Here is a 22,895-nt window from a genome sequence, read left to right as displayed (position 1 = left end):
GCAGAACTTGACTGTTGGCTCACTTGTCAGCTGCCTGTCTTTTCTAACTCGCTTCCTCCACAAGCACCGGGGTCTGTTCTGAAGAGAGGGAATAGGAGCTGAGGTTGCGGAGGCTTTGAAGAAGTACAGCTCAGGCTGTAATGCCAGAAGAAACAGGTACTGTTGGTATTGGAGAGCTTTGTTTATTTTTATTTATTTTTCAAGAGGCAGTCTGGCATAGTAGTGTAAGTAGCACTGGGCATGGAAAAACTGAGTTCTGTGATTTTTTCTCAGGGTTTTGAAGCCTGGCAATTGGTATCACTTGGACTCAGAAGCCCTAGGTTCAAAGACTGGGTCTGGTACTGTTCAACTATGTGACCCTAGATTATAGGTATTATTATTAAAAATGATCTTTGAGATCCTGTAGCCCAACTCTCTGAACCTCAGTTTCCTCATCTGTAAAATAGGAGCTAATACTTGCCCTTCCTTCACACAGGTCTATAATGAAAATTTACTAAAATAATGTTTTTAACCATCTAGTATTTTTTAAAATGTAGGTTATCATTTGTTGTTGGATTTCAGTTGTTTCAGTGATGTAGGACTCTTCCATGACCCCATTTGGGCTTTTCTTGGCAAAGACTTGTGGTTTGCAATTTCTTTCTCCAGCTCATTTTACAGATGAGGAAACTGAGGCAAACTGGAGTACATGACTTCCCCAGGATAGCAAATCTAGTAAATGTCTGAGGCCAGATTTTAATTCAGGTCTTCCTGATTTCAGGTCTGGTGTCCTAACCACTGTGCAACCCAGCTGTTCTTAGGTTACCATTACTTGTAAAATATTCTATAATGTTTCAAATAGATTATTAATCTGGGCATGAGAGAATCTAGGTTCAATATCCAGCTCTGCCTGTTAACAACTATTTGGTTTTGGGCCAAATCATTGGACTTTTCTGGGTCTCAATTTCTTAATATTTAAAATTAGAAGATTGAATTAGTTGATTTTCTAAGATTTTTTCCAAATTCCTATATACCATCCCTTTGTTAATTATTTCCTCTTTGCATGATGAATATGGAAATATTTATAAGAATTGCACATGTATAACTTACAAATTGGATTGTTTGCTGATTTGAAAAGGATGGGTGAGGGAGGAAGAAGAATTTGGAACACAAATCTGTACAAAGGTGAAGGTTGAAAACTATTTTTGTATATATTTGGAAAACTAAAATACTATAAGAAAAAAAGAATGTAAAAAAAAATTTCCTCTTTAGTCTATATACATAGTGTGTTTGTACATATTTATTTGTAGGTTCTCTCCCCCATCAGACTATAAGCTCCTTGAGAGCAAAGATTGTATTTTGCCTGTTTTTTTTTTTTTGGTGTCTACCTGGCACATAGAAGGTGGTTAATGAATGTTTACTGTTTAATTCATTCATTGTCTGACTATGATAAAATTCTTTGAGAATAATACACAAAAATAGAGCAATATTCTTTTAGCTTTATAGAGTTATAGAATTGGTTTTGTGGAATTTTAGATAGTGGATGGTGAACCAGTCTCAGAATCAGAAACTCTAGATTGATGTTTTGCCTCTGATCAGGTAATGAATATGTGATCTTATGCAGATCATGTAACCTCTCATTGCACCAAGCCATTAACAGTACATAAATTGTAGGATAGTTGTGGATCTGCTTTGGTAGGGAGATCCCTTCATCCAGGGTTGTCTGAACGAATGTGTGGACTAAAGACAATTTTTTTTTCTCCGAAGAGGAAAAGTTGAGAATGGCAGAAAGAACTGAGAAATCAATGGCCTAACTCCCCTGGGTTTGAAATTAAGAAGAGGAAATTTTAAAATGTATATAATAGATAAAAAATGTTACAGGATATCCCAAAAATCTTAGTGTAGTTTTTTTTTTTTTTTTTTTTTTAAGTATAGCTATTAAAGTTAAAAACTGCCCTAAGACTTTGGGACACCCTGTATTTAAGAAGATAAGCAAATCTTATAACTATAGTCAATTAAGGGGATAATGAGTGGGTATCCCTGTGGACCAAGCATTAAGGGGGGCAGATGATCTCCCCAGAAATCTCCCTGCAGGCTTTGGGGCTTGAGTGACTTCAGTCAGGCAGAGGAGATGAATGAATACGTTTAAAAAAGTGTCTAGCTATTTGTACAAGCATATTCTGAAGCTGGTAAATTCAAGCTGGGACTAAATATATCTGAGGGAAGGCTGGAAAAAGACTGGAATGATCTGGATTTCAAGACACATCAGATAGGAGTTAACTAGGAAGCAGATCTGGGCTTAGAATTCATCAAGAAGAGCTTCTCTACTTTTTAAGAGTCACCAGACAGTTAAATAGGCTCCTTGAGAAGAGAGTGAATTCCCCAATCTCTAGAGATCTTTCCACCATCTGTCTCTCCCAAGTCTCTTCCTTAGCAAGCAAGACATGGGGTAAAAGGGAGAGAATGGTACCAGCTGTAAGATTTATGAAGGAAGGAGCCCTGCATTTGGAAGCAGAGGACGTGCCTTTGAATCATGGTCTTGTCCCTTACAATCTGTGACTATGGCCACAAATGAGAGGATTTGGACCAGATGGATGGTAGTTCTCTTCTAAGTCTAAATCCTATGATTATTTGAATAATGAAAGGTTGTATATGCCTTGATTATTGAGTCATGGACTTCCTGGCTAAAGTAGATGTTTTCTCCACCCTTAATGTAGAGAAATATTGGTTTTATGTCTGATCATAAAGTAGTTGGCTATGTCCCTGCAGGGCAGTGAACAGTTGAAAAATAACAAATCAATACATGGAGTCAACTGGAAAAAAAAAAGGTGAATGCAAAGATATGCTTATGGTCTTTATCTCTAAAGACTTAGGAAGAATAATCTAAAGCTTTGAAGTAGATAATCTCTTTTGATCTAGTAACATTTTACTGATTTAAGAAATTGAGGCAGATTGGGAAAATCTAAAGAAAGTAGCCAAAACAATGGTGAAATCAAGATCAGAGGCACCAATTAAGTTCAACAAAAATTTATTAAAAACCTGCTAGGTTATAGGACTTGTTCTCAAAGAAGGAAGGAAAATGAATATTTATTAAGCACCTATTATGTGCCAAGGAGTATGCTAAGTATTTTACAAATATTATCTTATTTGATCCTTATAATAACTTTGAGGCGGAGGTATATCTACTATCCATTTTACAGTGGAGGAAACTGATGCAGACAGTTTGTCCAAAGTCATACAACTACCAAGTGCTTAATGCTGAATTTGAATTCAGATCTTCCTGATTTCCTGACCCTGAGCTCTGTCCACTGTGGGACCTACCTGCCAAAAACCTCATAGGCATAAATGAGGCAGCTATGTGACTCAGTAGATAAAGCACTGCATCTGACAGCAGAAACATCTGAGTTCAAAACCAGATTTCAAATCCAGGTGTGATTCTGGGCACTTAATCCTGTTTGCCTTAATCCACTGGTGAAGGAAATGACAAACCCTTGTAGTATCTTTGCCAAGAGAACTCATGTATGGTCCACAACAATGAGACTTAAAGATCTGGCTTGACTGAGAGGTCTAGCTCTCCTGTCACCTTCAGTTACTTCATTTCTTTTGTCCAAGGACTCCCAGTCTATTTTCTGAAGGCAAGTAATGCTTTAGGGCAACTTGGTTTAGTGAAAAGACCACTGGTGTGAAAAAAAGATGAATATCTTCTACTTTGTGATCATAGGCAAGTCACTTCATCTCTCAACTGCAGTTTTCTTATCTATAAAATGGGAATCATAAAAATTATACTACTCATCTCACAGGGTTCTTGTGGGGAAAGGCTTTGCAAGCCTTGAATATTACCAGAACATGTCACCAAAATATTCTCAGCATTGCTTGGGTCTCCCAAGTTGCCAGGAGATTCTATGGCATCCTAATGTTTGCCAGTGGCTAGCCCTTCCTTAAAAATAAGGTATTGGAGATGAGCATATATGACACTCTCAGATTGGTGCCTCTAAAATAAATTTGCTCAGTTTAATCAGCACTTTCTCTTTGATGCTGGTGTGCATTGTGTGTGGGCTTGAAAGCATTCTAAACTGTAGCCCTGGGCTCCAACAGATAGATAGTCTATAAATACCTCCTACTTACCCTGGAGTAAAGAGACAGGGGAAAAAAAAAAACTCACATTACTCGCTTTCATCCCATGATCTGCTCACCACCTTCTAGAGATCAATCTGGTCTAAGGTGTACAAGTTCCATTTCCATTGTCTGGCTTCCCAAATAACTTGGCAGAAATGCCAATGCAATCACTCCCTAAACTCCATATTTAGCTGTTCCCTGCTGTGATGTTATTTTATATTTGAGGCAGTTAGGTGGACCAGTGTGTAGATCTCAGGACCTAGAGTTAGGAAAACCTGACTTCAAATTCTTGCCTTGGATATCTGTTAGCTATATAATCCTGATCAAGTCAATTAATTTCCTATCAGCCTCAGTTTATTCAATTGCAAAACTGTAAAGGGATAATAACAGCATGTACATCTCAGAATTGTTGTGAGGATCAAATGGGATAATATTTGTAAAGTGATTAGCTCAGTGCCTGGCACATAGTAGGCATTATATAAATACTTCTCCCACCCAAAAATTCTCTCAAGAAGTATTCAAGATCTCTTGTGATCCCTTTCACCTTCACTCACTGTAAAGAGAACTTCTCCCTACAATATTGCTACTCTCTCTATGTTCCTGTTTATTATCCAATTGAATGGTTTGGTTTGCTTGGAAAAATGGGGGATGAAAGCAACTGGCTGAGGAAGAATAAGAGTTAGCAAGAAGCAGTGAGAGGTTCATTTAGTACAGTCTTTGATCAGATGGATTACTTGCTTTCCTTTGAGCTTCGGTTTAATATTAGTACCTTTTGAAATGGCAGTTGTCTTGTTAACAACTGGTTACTACTGCTCTTTGATTTTTTTTTCCTGCTGAAATCATCCATGGATGCCTTTTGTAGGGGGGCAGCTGTAGCAGCTGACAGTAGCCACTCTGCTTGGGGCTAACGGTGCAGTGGGCAAAGTCATGTTCTGACTGGCCTTCTATTGAATCATTCTGTATTGAAATTATTTCTGTCCACATCTTATTTGCTCTGCTAAACTTATCTAAAATAAGTAAGTGGTTTGTAAAAGGATAAATAGATTAATTTATTTATATTACTCAAAAGCATTATGAAGTCCCATTCAGAGGTATATCTAGCCTATGAGCATCCCTGCCCTTAATTTAGAACAGCTGTCTTTATGGCTCCTCATATCTGCAAACATGAATCCATAAATACAAAGATATGTGAACACTTAGGGGCAGCCGATTAGCACAGTAGATAGAGGATTTGAGTTCAAATTCAGCCTCAGATATTTACTAGATGTGTGTCCCTGAGCAAGTCACAAAAATCAGCACAGTTCCTGGGACAGAGTAGGTTTGCGAGTGCTTAAGAAAAACTGTTTTCTTTTCTCTTTCTCCTTCCCAATTTGGAATATAGGAAAATGTAATGGAAAAAGCACTGAATTAGAATCAGAGACCCAAGGTTTGAATCCCACCTTTGCTTCTTCCTAAGCAGGTGAACTTAGGGAAACAACTTTACTTCTCTGGATCTCAGTTTCTTTATCTAGTTAATGAAGGTCAGAATCTATGATCTCTAAGGCCTGCAAAGAAAAGAGTTTTACTTGAGATTTGACTATTGGGAAGAAAACTTCAGTCGAAGAAAAAAATGTAACTGATGTTTTACAATAGCAATATTTCCATTTGATCAGGTCATTTTTTTTCTTAAATTTTAAATTAATTAGAAGTATCTGAGATTTCATTAACTATTGAAAACTTCAACACAAGTAGCTATCACACTCCCTCTGCCTTCCCCCACTATGAGTCCTTATCTTTTAGGGAATTTCTGGTAGCAGACTCTCTGAATTTAGCTAGAATGGTCTTCAAGCTATGATCAGAGTTCTACTTGGAGTTTTTCTGGCTTGGGAGGAACCTGACAGAGGTGGGTTTTAAGAAGCTACAGTCACTTTCATAGTACCCTAAGACATGGGAGGAAAACTTTTAAGGAGGTGTTTCAAGTTAGAAACTTGAAAGTTTTTTTTTTTTTCCTAGTAAAATTATTATGGTAGATATCAATATGAATTGATATTGTATATGTTTTGTATATATATATGTGTGTGTGTGTGTGTGTGTGTGTATACATATATATGTGTATTGTGTGCATATATATGTATAGAGAGAGAGAGAGAGAGAGAGAGAGAGAGAGAGACAGAGTGAGAGAAAGAGTTTGCTTTGTATATATTTGATTATTTGTTATTTCCCCCTTAGAGTATAGACTCATTGAGAACAGGGACTTGTCTCTTGCCTCTTTTTGTATCCCTTGTGTTTAACAAGTACCTAGCATAGTAAGTGTTTAAGGAAAGTTTATTGAATTGAATTGAATTGACTGACAATTGGATTCAAAATTATCCTCTGTTGTTAACTACAGAGAAGAAAGATATTTGAGCTAGCCAAGAAGTATAGTTTTGGATGTTAAATGCCACAGTCCACGTCTATAGGAAGAAACCTTTCTAAAATAGTTTTAATTGGTCTTTAGACAGTCAAGTATGTGCCCTTCCCCCTCCCCCTCCAAAAAAAAATCGAACAACCCTCATGGTTCTAGAGAACAGTATAACATAATATAAAGTACACAATAATCTGGATTCTATTATAGACTCTACTACTATTTCACTGTCTAAGTCACTTACCCCTTGTCCTCAGTCTTATTTTCCCCAATTGTAAAATGGGAGGTTTGGATTGTATAGTGTAACTCCAAGAGCCATTGTAGCTCCAAAGTGTTGAATTTTTGCATATGGAAAGATTTTTAAGCATAGCTCATTATTGGTAAGTTAGAGAAAGTCATTGCCCCAGTAAGGATTGAATGATTATATGATAGCCAGTTAGATAAATAAAATCCTGTTTACCTTTATCTGGATATTCTCTCAGCTTTTCAATTTCCCTTCTAAGATTTGCTGCCTAGAACTCTACATGGTATTTTAGATTTGTTCTCACTAGTCCCTATCCCTCTATTCTTGGACCCAATGTCTCTCTTAATTAAATCTAGGAAGAATTAGCATTCTTGGCCATCATATTATACTATTTACTCAAGAAACATCAATAAGAAATCTCAGTTTTGATCTCTCTTGAAAGGAAATTTCCAAGTGTATAAAAGGCTCATTAACAACTGAGGGATTGCTTGTACAACTGAGCCATGTACATAGTAGCTACTCAAATAGAGGCTCATTTGAATTACAACAGCAGTTGGAAATCTATTGCCTGGCAGTGTGTGTCCTTCCTTTATTCCTTTATTATACAAATGTTAAGAATAATAATGAATGGTTATATGGGTCTTGTTTATCCAGCTATGGACTTCCCAGCAGAGCTGGGCAATATGGTTTTCAAAAGTGTTCAATGGCTTAGTTTGGGAAATCCAAATGGAGACCTTTTATTTAAATTCAACATGGTATTAAATATCAAAATGTTCATGTAAAGTTGGGGAAAATCTGAAAATTGTTGGTTTGGAGTGCACATGTGGTGACAGAAAAGAGAAATGACATCATAAAGCTTCAAGCAAGATCTTAACTTTTTAAGTTTTTGAGCAGAGTTGGCTCTAAGGTCTGTGTGCTACTGATTATGGACATGGTATAAAGAAACAGGATTCAGATCAATGCTGTTAAATTATGGTAAGGCAGATTTAGGGGCTAAAGAAGGCCTTCCTGGTTCAGAGAACTGTCTAACAAAGAAATGATCTCCTTATTTAGGTAAGGAGCTCAATGGACATTGGTGAGAGATATCATAAAAAGAATATTTTTTTCTGAGTATGAAGCCAAACTTCATGCCCCTTAAGGTCCTCCAGCTCTGAAATCCTAGCATTCTCTGATATTTCAAGTCTTTGGAGAGATTCATATTAATCAAGAAACATTTTTAGGAGATGTGGTAGGGGCTACAAAATGAGGGGGGAAAACTTATAACTGTCACACTCCTTAGATTTCAGCCTGATATATGGAAAAAAATTCCTAAGAGTAAGAGCTATATAAAAATTGAAAGGGATTCTTTGAAAGGTAGTGAATTCCCCAGACCTAACAATTAGTTGTTGGGAATGTTTCAGAGGAAATTCCAGGTACAGAGTGAACTAGATGTTTTCTGAAGTCCCAAACCTGAGAACCTATAACTTTATGAAATGGAGGAAATTGGTAGAAAAGGAGTCTTTCACATATAAGATCTATAGGACTAAACCTTATGAGAACAGATTATTTTGGCTTACATTAGAATGCTAATAGAGCTATTGTAGAATTGCATTTATAGTAGCATATTTAAGTTATAGCTTATGCTGTAGTTATTGTTTTACACTTATGCTGTAATTATTGTTTAATCATTTAAGTCATGTCCGACTCCTTGTGATCTCATTTGGGGCTTTCTTGGAAAGATATTGGAGTGATTCACTATTTTCTTTTTCTATCATGTTGAAGGGACTCAAAAACATGACACTTGAAAATGGGTTAAAGACACTGGGGATGTCTAGCCTGGAGAGAAGACTTGATGAGTATAGGGAGGACATATCACTCTTTTTTAGTGTTTGAAGCATTATCATATATAACAGAATTTGATTCATCCTGCTTGGTCCCAGAGGGCAAATGGAGTGAATTAATGCAAAATAAGTCAAGACCACATAAATGTGTGGCCAATTTAAGAGAAGAAAAATATCTAACAGAGCTATCCCTCAATGTAATGAAGCACCATAGAAGATAATAAGTCCTTGTCACTGATGTGTTCAAGCAAAAGCTGAAATAAATTGGTTAAGATTGTTATAGAGAAAATTCACATTTCAAATTGTTGTTGGACTGAACAATCTCCTAAGTCCTGTTTGTATGTGAGGATTTATGATCCTTATAAAGGGAAGAAGTAATGAACCAATGATCAGTTTCCTAGGATTTTTTCTTCCATGAATTTCAAAACAGCGAGTGCTTTTGATGGCCCTTTGAGATTGGAACAGCCCTCCTTTTTAATTGTGAGTTGTCATGGGGCTATATAATGTATTATTGGCAAATAAATCCATATCTCATGCTATTTGTTGCCTGGTTCTGCTGTCACCCAAAGTTTCAGCAAATTAAGGGATCCATAAGTCAACTAAAGATCAGGAGACAGCATCTGTTCTTGATATTTCATTGCCATTCTGACCAGCCATTCCAAGTTCCTAAGTTTGAAAACTGGTCAATCTCAAAGGTCCCTGGTAACGCACAGAAAGGAGACGGGGTACCTAGGTTGGAGAACGATTTCTGGTAGGTACTGAAAGAGTTACAGATTATCACTAGTTGACAATATGGTCCCATGGTCCCATGTTTAGTCTGAGTGAATTGCTTTAGTTAGCATTATAGGATTTGGAACTCAAGAAACCTTAGATATGTACCATCTTTTTCTGTTTTGTAGAAAATAATAACAGCTTCCACTTAAATAGTTTCAAGTTTTACAAAACAAACACTTTCCTCACAACTACAGGAAAGAAGTCATAGGAATAGAAAATTGGAACCTCAAGATCTAATCAAATCTACTGATGTTACAGATGACGAAACCGAAGCCCAAAGAAATTGTCACAGTCACTCCCATACTATCAGAGCTACCATTTGAACCCAGGTCTTCTGGCTCCAGAGCCAGTATACTCTTTATCATACCATGTGGATTCTTAAGATGGTTAGTGCAAATATTATTCCTATTTTACAGATTTGGAAGTTGAGATTTAGAAAATGACTTGGTAAATCATTTAGTTTCTATAGACCTAATTTGCTCATCTGTAAAATGAAGGGATTATTCTAGATGAACTCTAAATCCCGCTCTACTTCTGGATCTATTATGTTCTGACTCTGCCAAAATGTTTTTTCTTAAATGTTTGACTACTATGTGTGAAATCTGTTAACATATAGTAGTCAAAATTCAAAAATCATTTTTAATATTACTAAATATTCTCTTGTATTTTTATATATAAGCAACTAGGTGACATAGTGGATAGAACACTGGGTTTGGAGTCAGGAGTTTCTGAGTTCAAATCTATCCTCTGTCAAATACATGATCTGAAGAAAATCAATTAATGCTGTTTGTCTTAATTTCTTCATGTGTACTATAAGGAAAATAATTGCACCTACTGGATTGTTGGGAGGATACAATGGGATAAGGTTTGTAAAGGTTTTTGTTTGGGGGGGGGTGTTTCTTGCAAACTATAAAGTCTACATAAATTGTAGCTATTGTTTTTAAACTTTTTTTTTTTTTTAACCATTTAATAATTTGCTAAGTGTCTTTACATGATGGTTAACCATACTTTTCAGGTACAGGAAACTGGGTCCTCAAAGATATTGTTCCATGCCAAGATCATAAAGCTAATTAAATGGACCAGCATCTTAATTCTTAGGGTTCAAAGCTACATCATGCTGCTCCCTATTATTGTTTGTTTCTGGATACTTTCTCTCTGTAGCTATTGTTTTTTTGTGAATTCTCAGAATCAATATGTGCATTTAATAAATACTTATTGAATTGAATCTAAAGTAGAAACATTTATAAGTGCTCTTCTGGGTATTTATTAGACCCACAATTATTGCCAAGGAATAAAACTTGCTCAGATGATGCTAGGGGAGAGTTGGGCAAATGCCTTGGGGGCTGTGGATTAGACAGGCAGAGGGCAACAAGGCTCTTCATTATCCTGTTTTATTGACAGGTAGTCAAATAGTGAAGTGAAAAAAGTGCCAGGCCCTGAATCAGGAGGATCTGAATTAAAATCTGGCCTCAAATACTTCCTAGCTGAGCAACCGTTGCAAGTCAATTAATTCAATTTGCCTCAGTTTCCTAATCCATAAAATGAGCTGGAGAAGGCAATGACAACTCCCTCCAGTATCTTTGCCAAGAAAACCCTAAATGAAGTCATAAAGAGTAAGGTGTGACTGAAATGATTGAACAACAATAACATTATCTAGCTAACCATATCTCCTATTAACATATATTCTACACATTGTTCAGGTCAATCTCCTATTATACTACATATCCATTGTGCTTAATCAAGGCAGCATGCTACCAGAGATCATTGGGATGGGGAACTATCTGGGATTTCATTTGATTAGAGAACTCTCTGAGTAGGAAACTACCTCAGGGAACAGAGGTAGCTAATCAATCACTTGCTCAGAAACTTAAAAGACTTTAGTACCTAGACCATTAAAGTGGAATATTATTTTTTTTTAATAAAAGCGTTTTGTTTTCAAAAGATATGCAAAGATAGTTTTCAATATTCATCCATGCAAAACCTTGTGTTCCAAATTTTTCTCCCTCCCTTCCTCCCACTGCCCCAGACAACAAGTAATCCAATATGTGTTAAACATGTGCAATTCTTCTATATATATTTCTGGAATTATCATGCTGCACAAGAAAAATCAGAACAAAAAGGGGAAAAAATGAGAAAGATAAAACAAGCAAATAGCAACAAAAAAGAGAAAGTACTATGTTGTGATCCACATTCGGTCCCCACAGTCCTTTCTCTGAATGCAGATGGCTCTCTCCATCACAAGTCCATTGGAATTGACCTAAATTGTTGTTGTTGAAAAGAGCCAATTCCATCACAGTTGATCATTACATAATCTTGTCATTGCTGTGTATAATGTTCTCTTGGTTCTACTCACTTCACTTAGCATCAGATCTTATAAGTCTCTCCAGGTGTTACTGAAATCATCCTGCTGATCATTTCTTATACAACAATGAGAATATTGTCCTATAATAATGATGAACAAGCTGATTTTAAAAAGGTCTGGAAAGTTTTACATGAGCTGAAGCTGAGTGAAACAAGTTGAACCAGGAATACAATGTACATAGTAACAGCAAGAATGTATGATGATCAACTATGAAAGACTTGATTCTCCTCAGCAATTCGGTGATCCCAGACAATCCATATAAACTTTGGATAGAAAATGCCATCTGCATCCAGAGAGAGAACTATGGAGAATGAATATAAATAAGCACAGTCATTTTTCAATCATATGTGTCTGACTTTTGTGACTCCATTTTTTTTTTTTTTTTGGCAATGATAACTGGAGTGGTGTGCCATTGCCTTCTCCAGATCATTTTACAAGTTAAGAAATTGAGGCAACAGAGTTAGATGACTTATCCACAATCAAACAAGTGTTTGAGGATGGATTTGAACTCAGATTTTCCTGATTCCAGGCCTGACACTTCTCAGTGTCACCTAGCTACCCACTTTATAGATGCTGAAACTGAGATTCAGAGAGATGATGATTTTCCTAAGATACCACAAATTCTATGTATTAGAACTAGTACTTTAGTACAAGGGCTTCTGATCCCAAACTAATATTTATTTAACTATTGCATTTTCCCCATGGAAATGAGTCAGCAAGCGGAGTTGAAGTACTGTCTTAGACTGTGATTGTAAAAGATGAGATGTCTCTAATACTGCTTTAGAAAGTTTCACTTAGTCTTTACAAGGTAAAATTAAAGCTTTCCATTTGGTCTAATGATGAACATATTGAAGCAACCAGTGACAGAGGCCAAAGGAATATGACTCTATGACACAAAAGCTGTCATTTTCTTATTAAGAAATTAAAGAATGTTAGAATTGAAATGAAACATAGAAAATAGATTGTTATATCTGGAAGAGATAAAGAGTCGAGAAGGTTAGAAAAGGAAAGAGAGGTTAAAAATCACAGTACATGCACCTGATTTCTCAGAATGGGAAACTGAAATCAGAGAACTGAAGTCATTTATCCAAGTTCCTGTAGTTAACCCAAGCTCCTGGTTCCCAGTCCTATGCCCTTTATCTTACTTCACATTCTCAACAATTCAAGTTCTCTTTGAATCTAAGCCAATTTAAACTGACCTGACTCTTAATGTTAAGTGCTTTCAAAAGTGAGAGATCTCTAGTATATTCAACATACTTAGTATTTTTGTGGGGCTTTTTGTGTTGTGTTGTTGTTGTTGTATCTGTGAGTGAGCTCTTCCCAAACCACTTTGCTCCTATCACATAATCCTTTAATAGAAGGATAGAGGAAAGCAGCCAACTGGAATAATTTTTCCCCTTAAAAGAAAAAAAATACTAATTTCTGTGGATGGAGTAGTATGTATTATGTTGTTTACAGTCCAGTCCTTTTCTATTTACTAAATTGCAATGGGATATAGATTTCAATATACTCAATATCATATATAAAGATATGATACTTTGTGGATACTATTTTTTTAGTAGCTAGAGTGTATACAGTACAGTTTACTGATCTGCAAACATCTGTCCTGATGCTTCTATCGCCAACATTTCCATTCTCAATTTTTGAGGTTGGCAAATGAAATTATATTTTGGTGTCTCCTATGTGTCTTCCCTTCCTTTTTTTCTCCCTCCTCTGACTCAGGGGCTTTGTATTGTTGATCTATTAGACCAGATTTAGCCCACCAGAGAAATACTCCATACAAATAGGTCCTTATTAGTGCCAATAGTGATCATTTAGTAGTTGCATTATTCAGATTCATACTGCATATTTCCATTGTACTGGAATTCAAATACATGAGACCACTTCTTCATGAGATTTACCATTAATATTAATGAGTACCTAGCTTTTATTTCAAAATTATTCCCCTTTTTCATTCTCTGTCTCACTGTCCCATTCTCTGTCTTCCCATTTAAATTGGCATGTGGATCTCTAAAAGTTCTCATAAAGAAAAAGCTACTGTAAATTCCATGCTCAATCAGGGTTGTAAGAACATTTGAACTTTTGGAGGGCATTGTGCCAATAGTGTACAATCTAGACCCTGAAGTGTTTCAGGCTCCTAATTACATGTTTATAATGTGAGACTACATTTTCCTTCTTTAAGGCCCAACTAAAATGTCTTATTGTATTATTATTATGTATTATTGTTATATAATTTAAAAAAAAACAGCTGACAATACAGGACTGTATCGATTAATTTTCAAATACACAGTTCAGACACTATTTGCTTTAGATTCAAAGGAAAAAGATCGGGGGACATGGGATCCGGAATTCAAGCTCAACCCTTTTACAGAGGAAGAAAATAAGGTGAAAGAGGGAGGTGAAGTAACTTATCCACTTGGGCAGCTAGGTGACATAGTGGATAGAGCACTGGGCATGGAATCAAGAAGTTCCAGTTTCCAACAAAAATGGGATTAATAATAGCATCTACCATCCAAGGATATGTTAAAGATAAAAGGATATAATAATTTTAAGATGCTTCACAAACCTTGAAAGCTCTATATAAATGCTTGCTATTTATTATTATAAAAAGTCAAACTGGTAGTAACCATTAGAGATGAGATTTAAACTAGAGCCTTATATTCCTGAGTCAGTGTTCTTTCCACCATACTGTGCTTCCTCCAATATACTGTACTATGATCAAGGAGGCTTTCAAAGAGGATAAAAGATTTAAGCTGAGTCTTGAAAGCTTCTTTTGAGAAATAATATATTATTATCTTTATAGATTTTTTTAACCTTGTTGAGTGACTTTCATATATACATACATATGTGTATGAGAGACATATAGTACATATATATAGTGTATGCACACACATGTTTATATATACATATATATGTGGGAAAGACACAGTGGATATGTGTGTATGTTTACATACACACATATGTATATGCATGTATGTGTGTGTGTGAATCTTTGGAAAAGGAAATGGAAAATTACTAGGATTTGGAAGTAATTTGTATTTATTGTGGCAATGAATGAAGCAGAATTATGATATTTTTATGGCCACTCAAGATGAAATGAGCTCCCCATCAGTGGAGGTCTTCAGAGACCATTGAAGATTGCCACTTTGGGGGAGTCAGTAGAAGAAATTCCTTTTTAGGTAGAGTTGGATTCAATGCTCTGTATGGTCCCTCCCAGCTGGGCCATCATGCTATTCTACAAAACCTTGCCTTTTAAATGAACCTCTTCATTTGCCCTTGGGAAATAGTGAACCTTACTTGTGCCTTAGTAGTGAAATATGATCCAGTGAGTGAGAGAGAGATATTAAAGGGAGATTCCAGGCATGAAGCATCTAGTCTTTCTAGTCTTACCTTGCTTGTGTTCCTTTGGAAATGGAATCTGGATGTTACTGGTAGAAGAAAGAGCCAATTCAGTGCCAAGAGGAACCTAAACTAAGCACGGCTTCGTGTTACAAAGTCAACACCTTGAATTTCACCTTGAAACCAAGGGATAACCAGAACAAACTGGGGAGTACAGGAGTATGTGTATTCCATTTGAATTGTAGCAAACTGGGCCAATCCTGCCTTTTGGTAGTCTAGTCTGCATATCAATCCCAATGGCCCTCAAATCAAGGGTCAAACATGGTCTCTTAAAAGCAGCAGGGTGAGATGGAGGGGTTGAGAGAACATGTAACAAGTCTGAAACCTTTCCTATCTTGTAATTAGTAGCAGAGGGGGCTCTACCCTCCAACTTTCCCAACTTTTCAGAAATTTTTGTTTTGACCTCTAATGTCAATTATATATGTTGCCACCTCACTTGCAGTTAACACTTATTCTCCCCAATGGCTTCTACATTGGTCTATGTCTGTACTCTACTGCCAATCTTTACTCCTAATAACTTTTATGCTGGCTTGCCTCCTTTCTACTACTTTTACTCCTTGACCCTCAATGGTTTCTATAGTGGATAGCTGGGTAGTACAGTAGATAGAGCGATGGACTTGGAATCAGGAAGATTTATCTTGATGAGTTCAAATTTGGTCTCATACTTACTAGCTGTGTGATCCTAGGCAAGTCACTTAACTTGTTTGCCTCAGTTTCCTCCACTGTAAAATATAGAGATGATATGCTATTTGTAAAGTGCTAGCATAGTGCCTGGCACATAGTAGGTGTTATATAAATGCTTATTCCCTTTCTTTTCCCTACCTACTAATTAACAAGCATCTAAGAACTGACTATGACTTAGGGTCTAGGGCTACAAAACAATAATAAACAACATCCATTGGCTCCCAGTGCTACCTATTCTGGTGTTTCCAGTAGTAATTCCCTCTGCCACATTTTGTCATGATGCTAAATCCCTTCTCATTACTCCCTCAAAACCTCTGATGGTGAATCATGAAGAATGTGACACTCACTTCATCCTAGCTCCAAGAATATAAGAAAAAAAACTTCCATAATCACAGGGTCATAGATTTTAGAGGTAGAAGACACCTGAGAAATTATTGTTATATTATCATATTATAGATGAGGAAACTGAGGTCTAGAGATCAAAGTGATTTGTCTCCGTGTCACTTAGCCAGTAAGTAAATGGCAAAGATTTAAAACAAGTTCCTCTGATTCTAATTCCAATGTATTTTCCATTATACATCATTTCTTTGGAGTCAAAACCATATGTTCACATACCTTAATTTTCCACAAATGAAAAAAATGAAATATAATGAAGAGACTTGCCTGAAATTACGTAGATAGTAGAGTCAAGAGACAAAGGAAATATCTTTCAAAGGATGAATTAAAAAAAAAAAAGATTTACTAAGCACTTACTGTGTACAAAGTCTGTGCCAAATGCTGGGGATACAAATAGAAAAACAGAGACTGCCCTTGCTCTTAAAGAACAAATAGAGAAGATAATACATATAAGAGATTTTAAAAACAATGCATATATTATATACAGTCAAATAATTATATATATATATTATATCTTCAAAGAATGTGAGACCTAGAAGGGACCCTAGAATTGAGGTTCTTAGTTTTGTCATGGCCCCTTTGGCTTTCTGATGAAGCCTATAGACTCCTTGTTAGAATAATATTTTTAAATAGATAAAATAATATTCAAATGATTGCAAAGGAAACTGAAAGTTAGTGAAAATAATGGTGTGATTTTTTTTTTCTATCCAAGTTCATGGAACTCCTGAAAAATGTCCTTAGAATATTGAACTCAGATTAAAAATCCCTGATCTAAAAGAAAATATTAGAAGGCACAATGGATAGAGCACTAGGCTTATAATCAGGAAGATTCCTTTTTGTGAATTCAAATCTGGACTCAGATATTTACTAACTGTGACCCTGAGCAAGTCACTTAACCTTGTTTGCTTCAATGAGCTAAAGAAAGAAATGGCAAACCCCTCCAGTATCTTTTCTAGGAAAACCCCCAAATGGGGTCACAGAGAGTCAGGCACGACTGAAACAATTCAATAGCAATAAAGAACTTTTGAATATGTGACATAGAATGTGACCCCTGAAATAAATCCCTGGGACATAGAACATAGAATCTAGAAGGAGCTTGAATTTCCTACATGAGGGAATTTGTGGATTAGAAAGGGGAAATGATTCATGCACAGTTCCTCTTCAGCAAGGAATTCAGGTCTAATGACTCTCCCACTGTTGTGCCCAAGTTGCCAGTACTTTATCATAGTTCACATCAAATTTCATTGCAGTCATCCAGAATGAAGTCTCTAATGCATGGCCTGTTATATAACACCTGCACAAGAGCATTAACTAGGTCTTGTCTGACTGACATTGAACTTCTCAAACAGAAGTTCACTTCAGTACTATTATCCAAATTTCTCCCTCCACCCTTTTTGAATGGATAGGTTTCTTCCCCAGTCTAAAGAGCAAAGACTCCACTTATTTCTCTTGTGACAGTTAATTTACACCTTTGATTATTAAAATACAGCCACACGACAGACAGAGCCTCTTCAGTGCTTCTCTTGGATAAAAATGAAAGCATCTCTCTTTGTCCTTCATTAACAGCCCTGCCAGATGTATTTGTGTTTATTAGCAGTGGGACTCAGTCCAGTATCCTTCAAATGTGGTTCATCTCTGACCTATTATGTTTAATTCAATTCAAAGTACAAGCTCAGACTACTTAGGTAAGACTAGTATCTGAAGCCTTACCTAGAAATGAATGAATTTAGTATCATTTGGGAGGAGGAGAAATGGCAGGAGGGAGATTTTTTACTTTATATATTTTTGAGTGTTGGCTGTAAAAATAATGTACTGACACTTTACATTTCTATAGCTTAAAGTTTTATTTCTGTCTTTTGTTGTGATATCATTTTTATTTCCAAATATATTCTACCCCTTTCTAATCCTCAGAAAATTATCCCTCATAATAAAGAATAAAAAGACAAAAAAAAAAAAAAAAGAGAGAGGAATGGCATGGAGGGGAAAAGATAATCCCATATCAGCACATTGACTGAGTCTGCCAAAATTTCCAAACTTATATTTTTTCCCCTCTTCTTCAGAATTAAGTTGAATCATCCCAATTATATTGCATTAAATTTTTGTGATTTGTTTTTCTTTCAATTTATACTACTGTAGTCATTTGCATATTATTTTCCTAGTGCTGCTTATTTTATTCTGTATCAGTTCATATAAATCTTCTGGTTTTTTAATATTTATCATATTCAACTTTTGGGGAGGAGATGGGAGTAAGGATGGACTTGTGATTTCTTCTGCATAGGAAGCTCCTACTGAGCCATCGCATCTATCAATGCAGATCAAAAATACCCTCTTTGCAACTTATGGTTGGAGAGATTCTTCTGGAACATTAGGAAGGTCATACAACCATTACATGTATCAGAGGTTATACTAGAACTCACATCTCCTAACTTTGAGATAAGCTGTCTATTTACCCACTTTGCCATTTGCCTCTCCTCATTTCATATGGTACCATAATATCCCATTTCCTATAATCTTCAAAATTAGATGCCACTATCTCCATAATCCTTCCCCCAGAGTCAAAAGTGATTTGTCCTTCCTCTCACTTTTTAGAATACATTGCATGGATCTCTACTGTTCTTCTCATGTTCTCTCCTGTGTCACAGTGATTTCTGTATTTGTGTGAATTACGGAACTTTTAGGTGGAAGTAGTCTTATCCAACCCCTTCTAATCTTTCCAGCCAGGCTCTTTGTCTCTGAATACTTTCTATGACATCAAACTGCCTTTGCTTATAGGATGATTTTGAGGCTCCTACCTCCTGCCTACCTCCTGAAGGGAGAGTGACTTCCTAGGAACATCATTATAATTAGCAAACATGATTCTTAAAAGTAGGTTAGGGAGGAAACATTTAGTTTACTCAAATAATTTGGCATTGCTTTCTGAGCCATCACATTCAGCATGGGGGAGGGAGACTGGACTGATTCTGAAACAGAAGATGTGTCCTAAAAACAGCTTTTGTGGAATCAAAGGTCCATGTGTGGACGCTAAAAGTAGAGGAAGGAAACCTAGGCTAAGAGTCCCCTCCAAATAAGACAGGAATGGGGCTAGTTCCTTTTTATGCTCCTATGGATTCTATTTAGTGCTCAAATGGGAATAGAAGGAATAGTAACAGAAAGAAGTAGAAAGGCAAGTAGGAATATGACCCAGGCCAGTCATTCTATTTCCTTTAGATCTCTCTTTTCCTCTTGCCCTTCATTTTATTTTAATGAACAATGAGAGACTGAATATTAGGTACCTTATCAGATAATGTGGATTTGGTGTGTACAGGCTACTATGATACTGCTGACTAAAAAATGTCCAGGCAAAAGAAAATAGAAATTGATTTTATTCTTCCTAAAGGAAATGCCAGTGTGCTTCAAGTAAGCATATTTAAAATGATTTAGAAACTGGAATTAAAAAAAAATAGTGTCACATGTGCAAAAATGTTTGTAGTAGCCCTTTTTGTACTGGCAAGGAACTGGAAACTGATGTCCATTAGTTGGAAAATGGATGAATAAGTTATGGTATATGAATGTTATGGAATATTATTGTTTTATAAAAAAATGATCAGTAGGATGATTTTAGAAAGACCTGGAGAGACTTACATGTACTGATGCTAAGTGAAGTGAGTAGAACCAACAGAATACTGTACACAGCAACAACAACATTATATGCTGATCAATTCAGATTCAGATGAATATTACTCTTTTCAAAAGTGAGATGATTGAGAACAGTTCCAATGGTCTTGTGATAGACAGAGCCATCTATACCCAGAGAGAGGACTGTGGGAATTGAATATGGATCACAACATATTTTCACTTTTTTTTGTTTGTTACTTGTATTTTCTTTTCTTTCTCATTTTTTTTCCTTTTTGATCAGATTTTTCTTGTGCAACATGATAAATGTAGAATTATGTATAGCAAAATTACCCATATTTAATACATATTGTATTACTTGCCATCTAGGAGAGAGGCCGAGGGGAAAAGAAAGTGAAAAAAAATTTGGAACACAATGTTTTTCAAGGGTAAATGTTAAAAAAAAACTGTGTATATGTTTTGAAAATAACAAGCTTTAATAAAAAAAATTTTAAATGGTTTTAATAGTAGAAAAATAATGGTAGTTGTGAGGTGAAGGAACATTCAGGATTATAGGAAAAGTATAAAATAATTCATTCATCACTCAAAAAGCATGTATATAAATCACTAAAAAATCCCCTAGAATAAAAGTAGAAAGAAACAAAGATGGAATTAAACTTTGAAAAGACAGTTCTACAGGATGATGATAATAGTTCCTTGTCTAGATAATTATCTTACAATATTTTGGGGTCTATTATCTCTTTGCATCCTCACAAACAGCCCTACAGTATTTCTAATCATGGCTCACATTTCAAGACCATTTTAAGGTTGCAAAGCCCTTCAGAAAATCATTATCCAATTTGAGTCCCACAAGAGTCTTATAAGGTAGGCATTTCTGGTGCTTACAATGCGGTAGAATTTGTGCTAAGTGCTTTACAATAATTACCTCATTTAATATTCACATCAACCCTGAAAGGTACATTTTATAAATGAGGAAACTGAGGCAAACAGAGGTTAAATGACTTGGCTGGAGTTATATAGCTAGTAAATGTCTGAGGCTAGTTTTGAACTCGTCTTCCTTGTCTTCAAATGGGTGCTCTATCCACTGTCCAGAAAAATGAAGTGACTTTTCTATTGGCACATGACCAGGAAGTAGCAGAAGCAATACTCAAACCAAAGTCTCCTGGTTTATTGTCATGATAGGAACTCTCCTATGTTTCACTTTACTCACAAAATAGGAATGATTGATATTTGTACAGATCTAGCTAGTCCCAGGACTCCTCCCCAGGCTTCACCACTGTATAATTCCCTTTCTTCCCCCATCAGTTCTTTCTAATTTATCTAAGTGCCACTTCCTACCAATATTCACTCCATCCTTTGGTCAATCAAAATTTTATCATCCTTATAAATAAGCATGTAAACATGTATTTAAGTACTTGCTATTGTCCACACTTCACTCACAGGACAAATTGTCTTCTCCCTTGGTCCTTGTAACAACCTTTTCCCATTGATAAGTTCCTACTCCATTGAGGAAAGGTTCAGATCATCCATCCTTTATTGTTTAGACTTCACCATCATGTGAATTTGAATTAGAATTTGATCTCCTTAAGTACAGCAGGTACTGTATTTAGTTTTTCTTGTATCCCAGCACTCGGCATAGTATCTGGCATATAGTAATTGATTCATAATCCTTGTTGACTTGCCAGACGTTGTGCTAAAATAATGAGGTTGCAAAGAAAGGCAAAACCATAGTCCCAGACCTGCCTCCATTCTAATGGGGAAGACATGCAAATGAGTAGCTCCAGATAGTCAAGGGTTGGGGGAGGTAAATCCTTTTGGATATTTGGTAAATTAAATCTAAAGGGATTTATGGCTGTGAACGGATAGATGGAACAAAAGACTTTCAGGAACTGAAAGATAATTCAGTGGTTATCTAAGTAAAACAAATACTTCTCAGAACAGTGCTCTATAATGCCAATTTTTTGACTGTTCCTATCAATATGGTTAGTCTGGACTTTAATTTAACAGGGGCTTATGCAGTTTCTGTTGAAGTAATGACAGTGGAAGAAATTTCACTGCCTGCCATTGTTGTCCTCCTTTCTGATCCAGAAATTAAAAATCAGACTCTTGATGGGGTTCTATTTTCCAAGTTAAGTCACAGCACATTCTCAAGGGGAAAGGATACAGAGTTTCATAATAATCTCTACACTAATGAAGAAATAGTACATTTCTAGGCTAGAAACCTCATGAGGGCAGTTTCCATGTTTTCTATAAACTTTGTATCTCTCCCAATGACCACTGCATGGCATACAACAGGTACTTAAAAGATGCCTCTTAAATTTGACTTTTAAAATGGGAGAACAGAATAAGTCCTGACTCAAAGGAGAATATTCTTTAGGATTGCATTAAGTAGAGGCAGCGTCAGCTCTGAACAGCTCAGTATTTTGAAATTTGACTCCATTTTGGGGAGATAGTGGCAAGCTGTCTCTGCTGAATCCCCTTTTCTGCCAGAACTGATGATTCAGAAGCTTCCAATCAAGCTGTATTTGTGTAGGAACCTAGAGGCTCATAAAAAGCAAAGGCTCCCCTCACCCCTAAAAAGACCTTAATGGGGTCAACCCTTTGGCAAAACTTTAAAAAATTGTCACCACTTCTCTAAAATCACCCATTCCACTGGGAAATGAATATCCAAGATGCCATATTTTGTTCAGACACTTACTAATTATGTGATTTGGGGCAAATCACTTAACCGTATTTGCCTCAGTTTACTCTTCTATAAAATGAGCTGGAGAAAGAGATGGCAAATCATCCTAGTGTCTCTGCCAGGAAAATCCCAAATGGGGTCATGAAGAGTTGGACACAACTGAAAAATGACTCAACAACAACTGTTCATTTATAGAGGTAGATTGACCTAGTAAAAAGAATACTGACTGAAAAATCAGGAAACTTTGTTTCAAATCCTGGCTCTGTCACTTATTGTGTGACTCTTGGATATCTTAATTGATATCTCTGAACCTCAATTTCCTTGTGTGAAAAATGGGGGATGGTAATGATTGTACTATCTAGCCTACAGGAATATTATGAGAGAACTAGTTTGTAAACCTTAAAATCCTATAGAAATCCTATTATTCCTATTATTTTGACTGCTCT

General features: G+C 36.1%; 1 protein-coding gene across 4 annotated transcripts in view; it reads left to right on the top strand.

Annotated features, from left to right (window-relative positions):
* Positions 1-22,895, top strand: part of ABLIM2 (actin binding LIM protein family member 2) — a 310,433-nt gene that overhangs the window by 71,348 nt on the left and 216,190 nt on the right. The window contains exon 1 of one of the 4 annotated variants that reach the window (XM_051965982.1): positions 50-156. The exons of 1 other annotated variant lie outside the window; for it this stretch is intronic. In XM_051965982.1, coding sequence (XP_051821942.1) covers positions 141-156 — 16 coding nt within the window. In that variant the 5' untranslated portion in view covers positions 50-140. Of the gene's footprint in view, positions 1-49; positions 157-22,895 lie in introns of those variants that run through there. 2 more of the 4 variants (XM_051965980.1, XM_051965981.1) reach the window with 2 other exon arrangements.

The sequence above is a fragment of the Antechinus flavipes genome, chromosome 6 (genome assembly GCF_016432865.1).
Source record: "Antechinus flavipes isolate AdamAnt ecotype Samford, QLD, Australia chromosome 6, AdamAnt_v2, whole genome shotgun sequence".
Lineage (NCBI taxonomy): Eukaryota > Metazoa > Chordata > Mammalia > Dasyuromorphia > Dasyuridae > Antechinus > Antechinus flavipes.
Note: the sequence above shows the minus strand (reverse complement) of the source record. Positions and strands in the feature narration are given on the sequence as shown.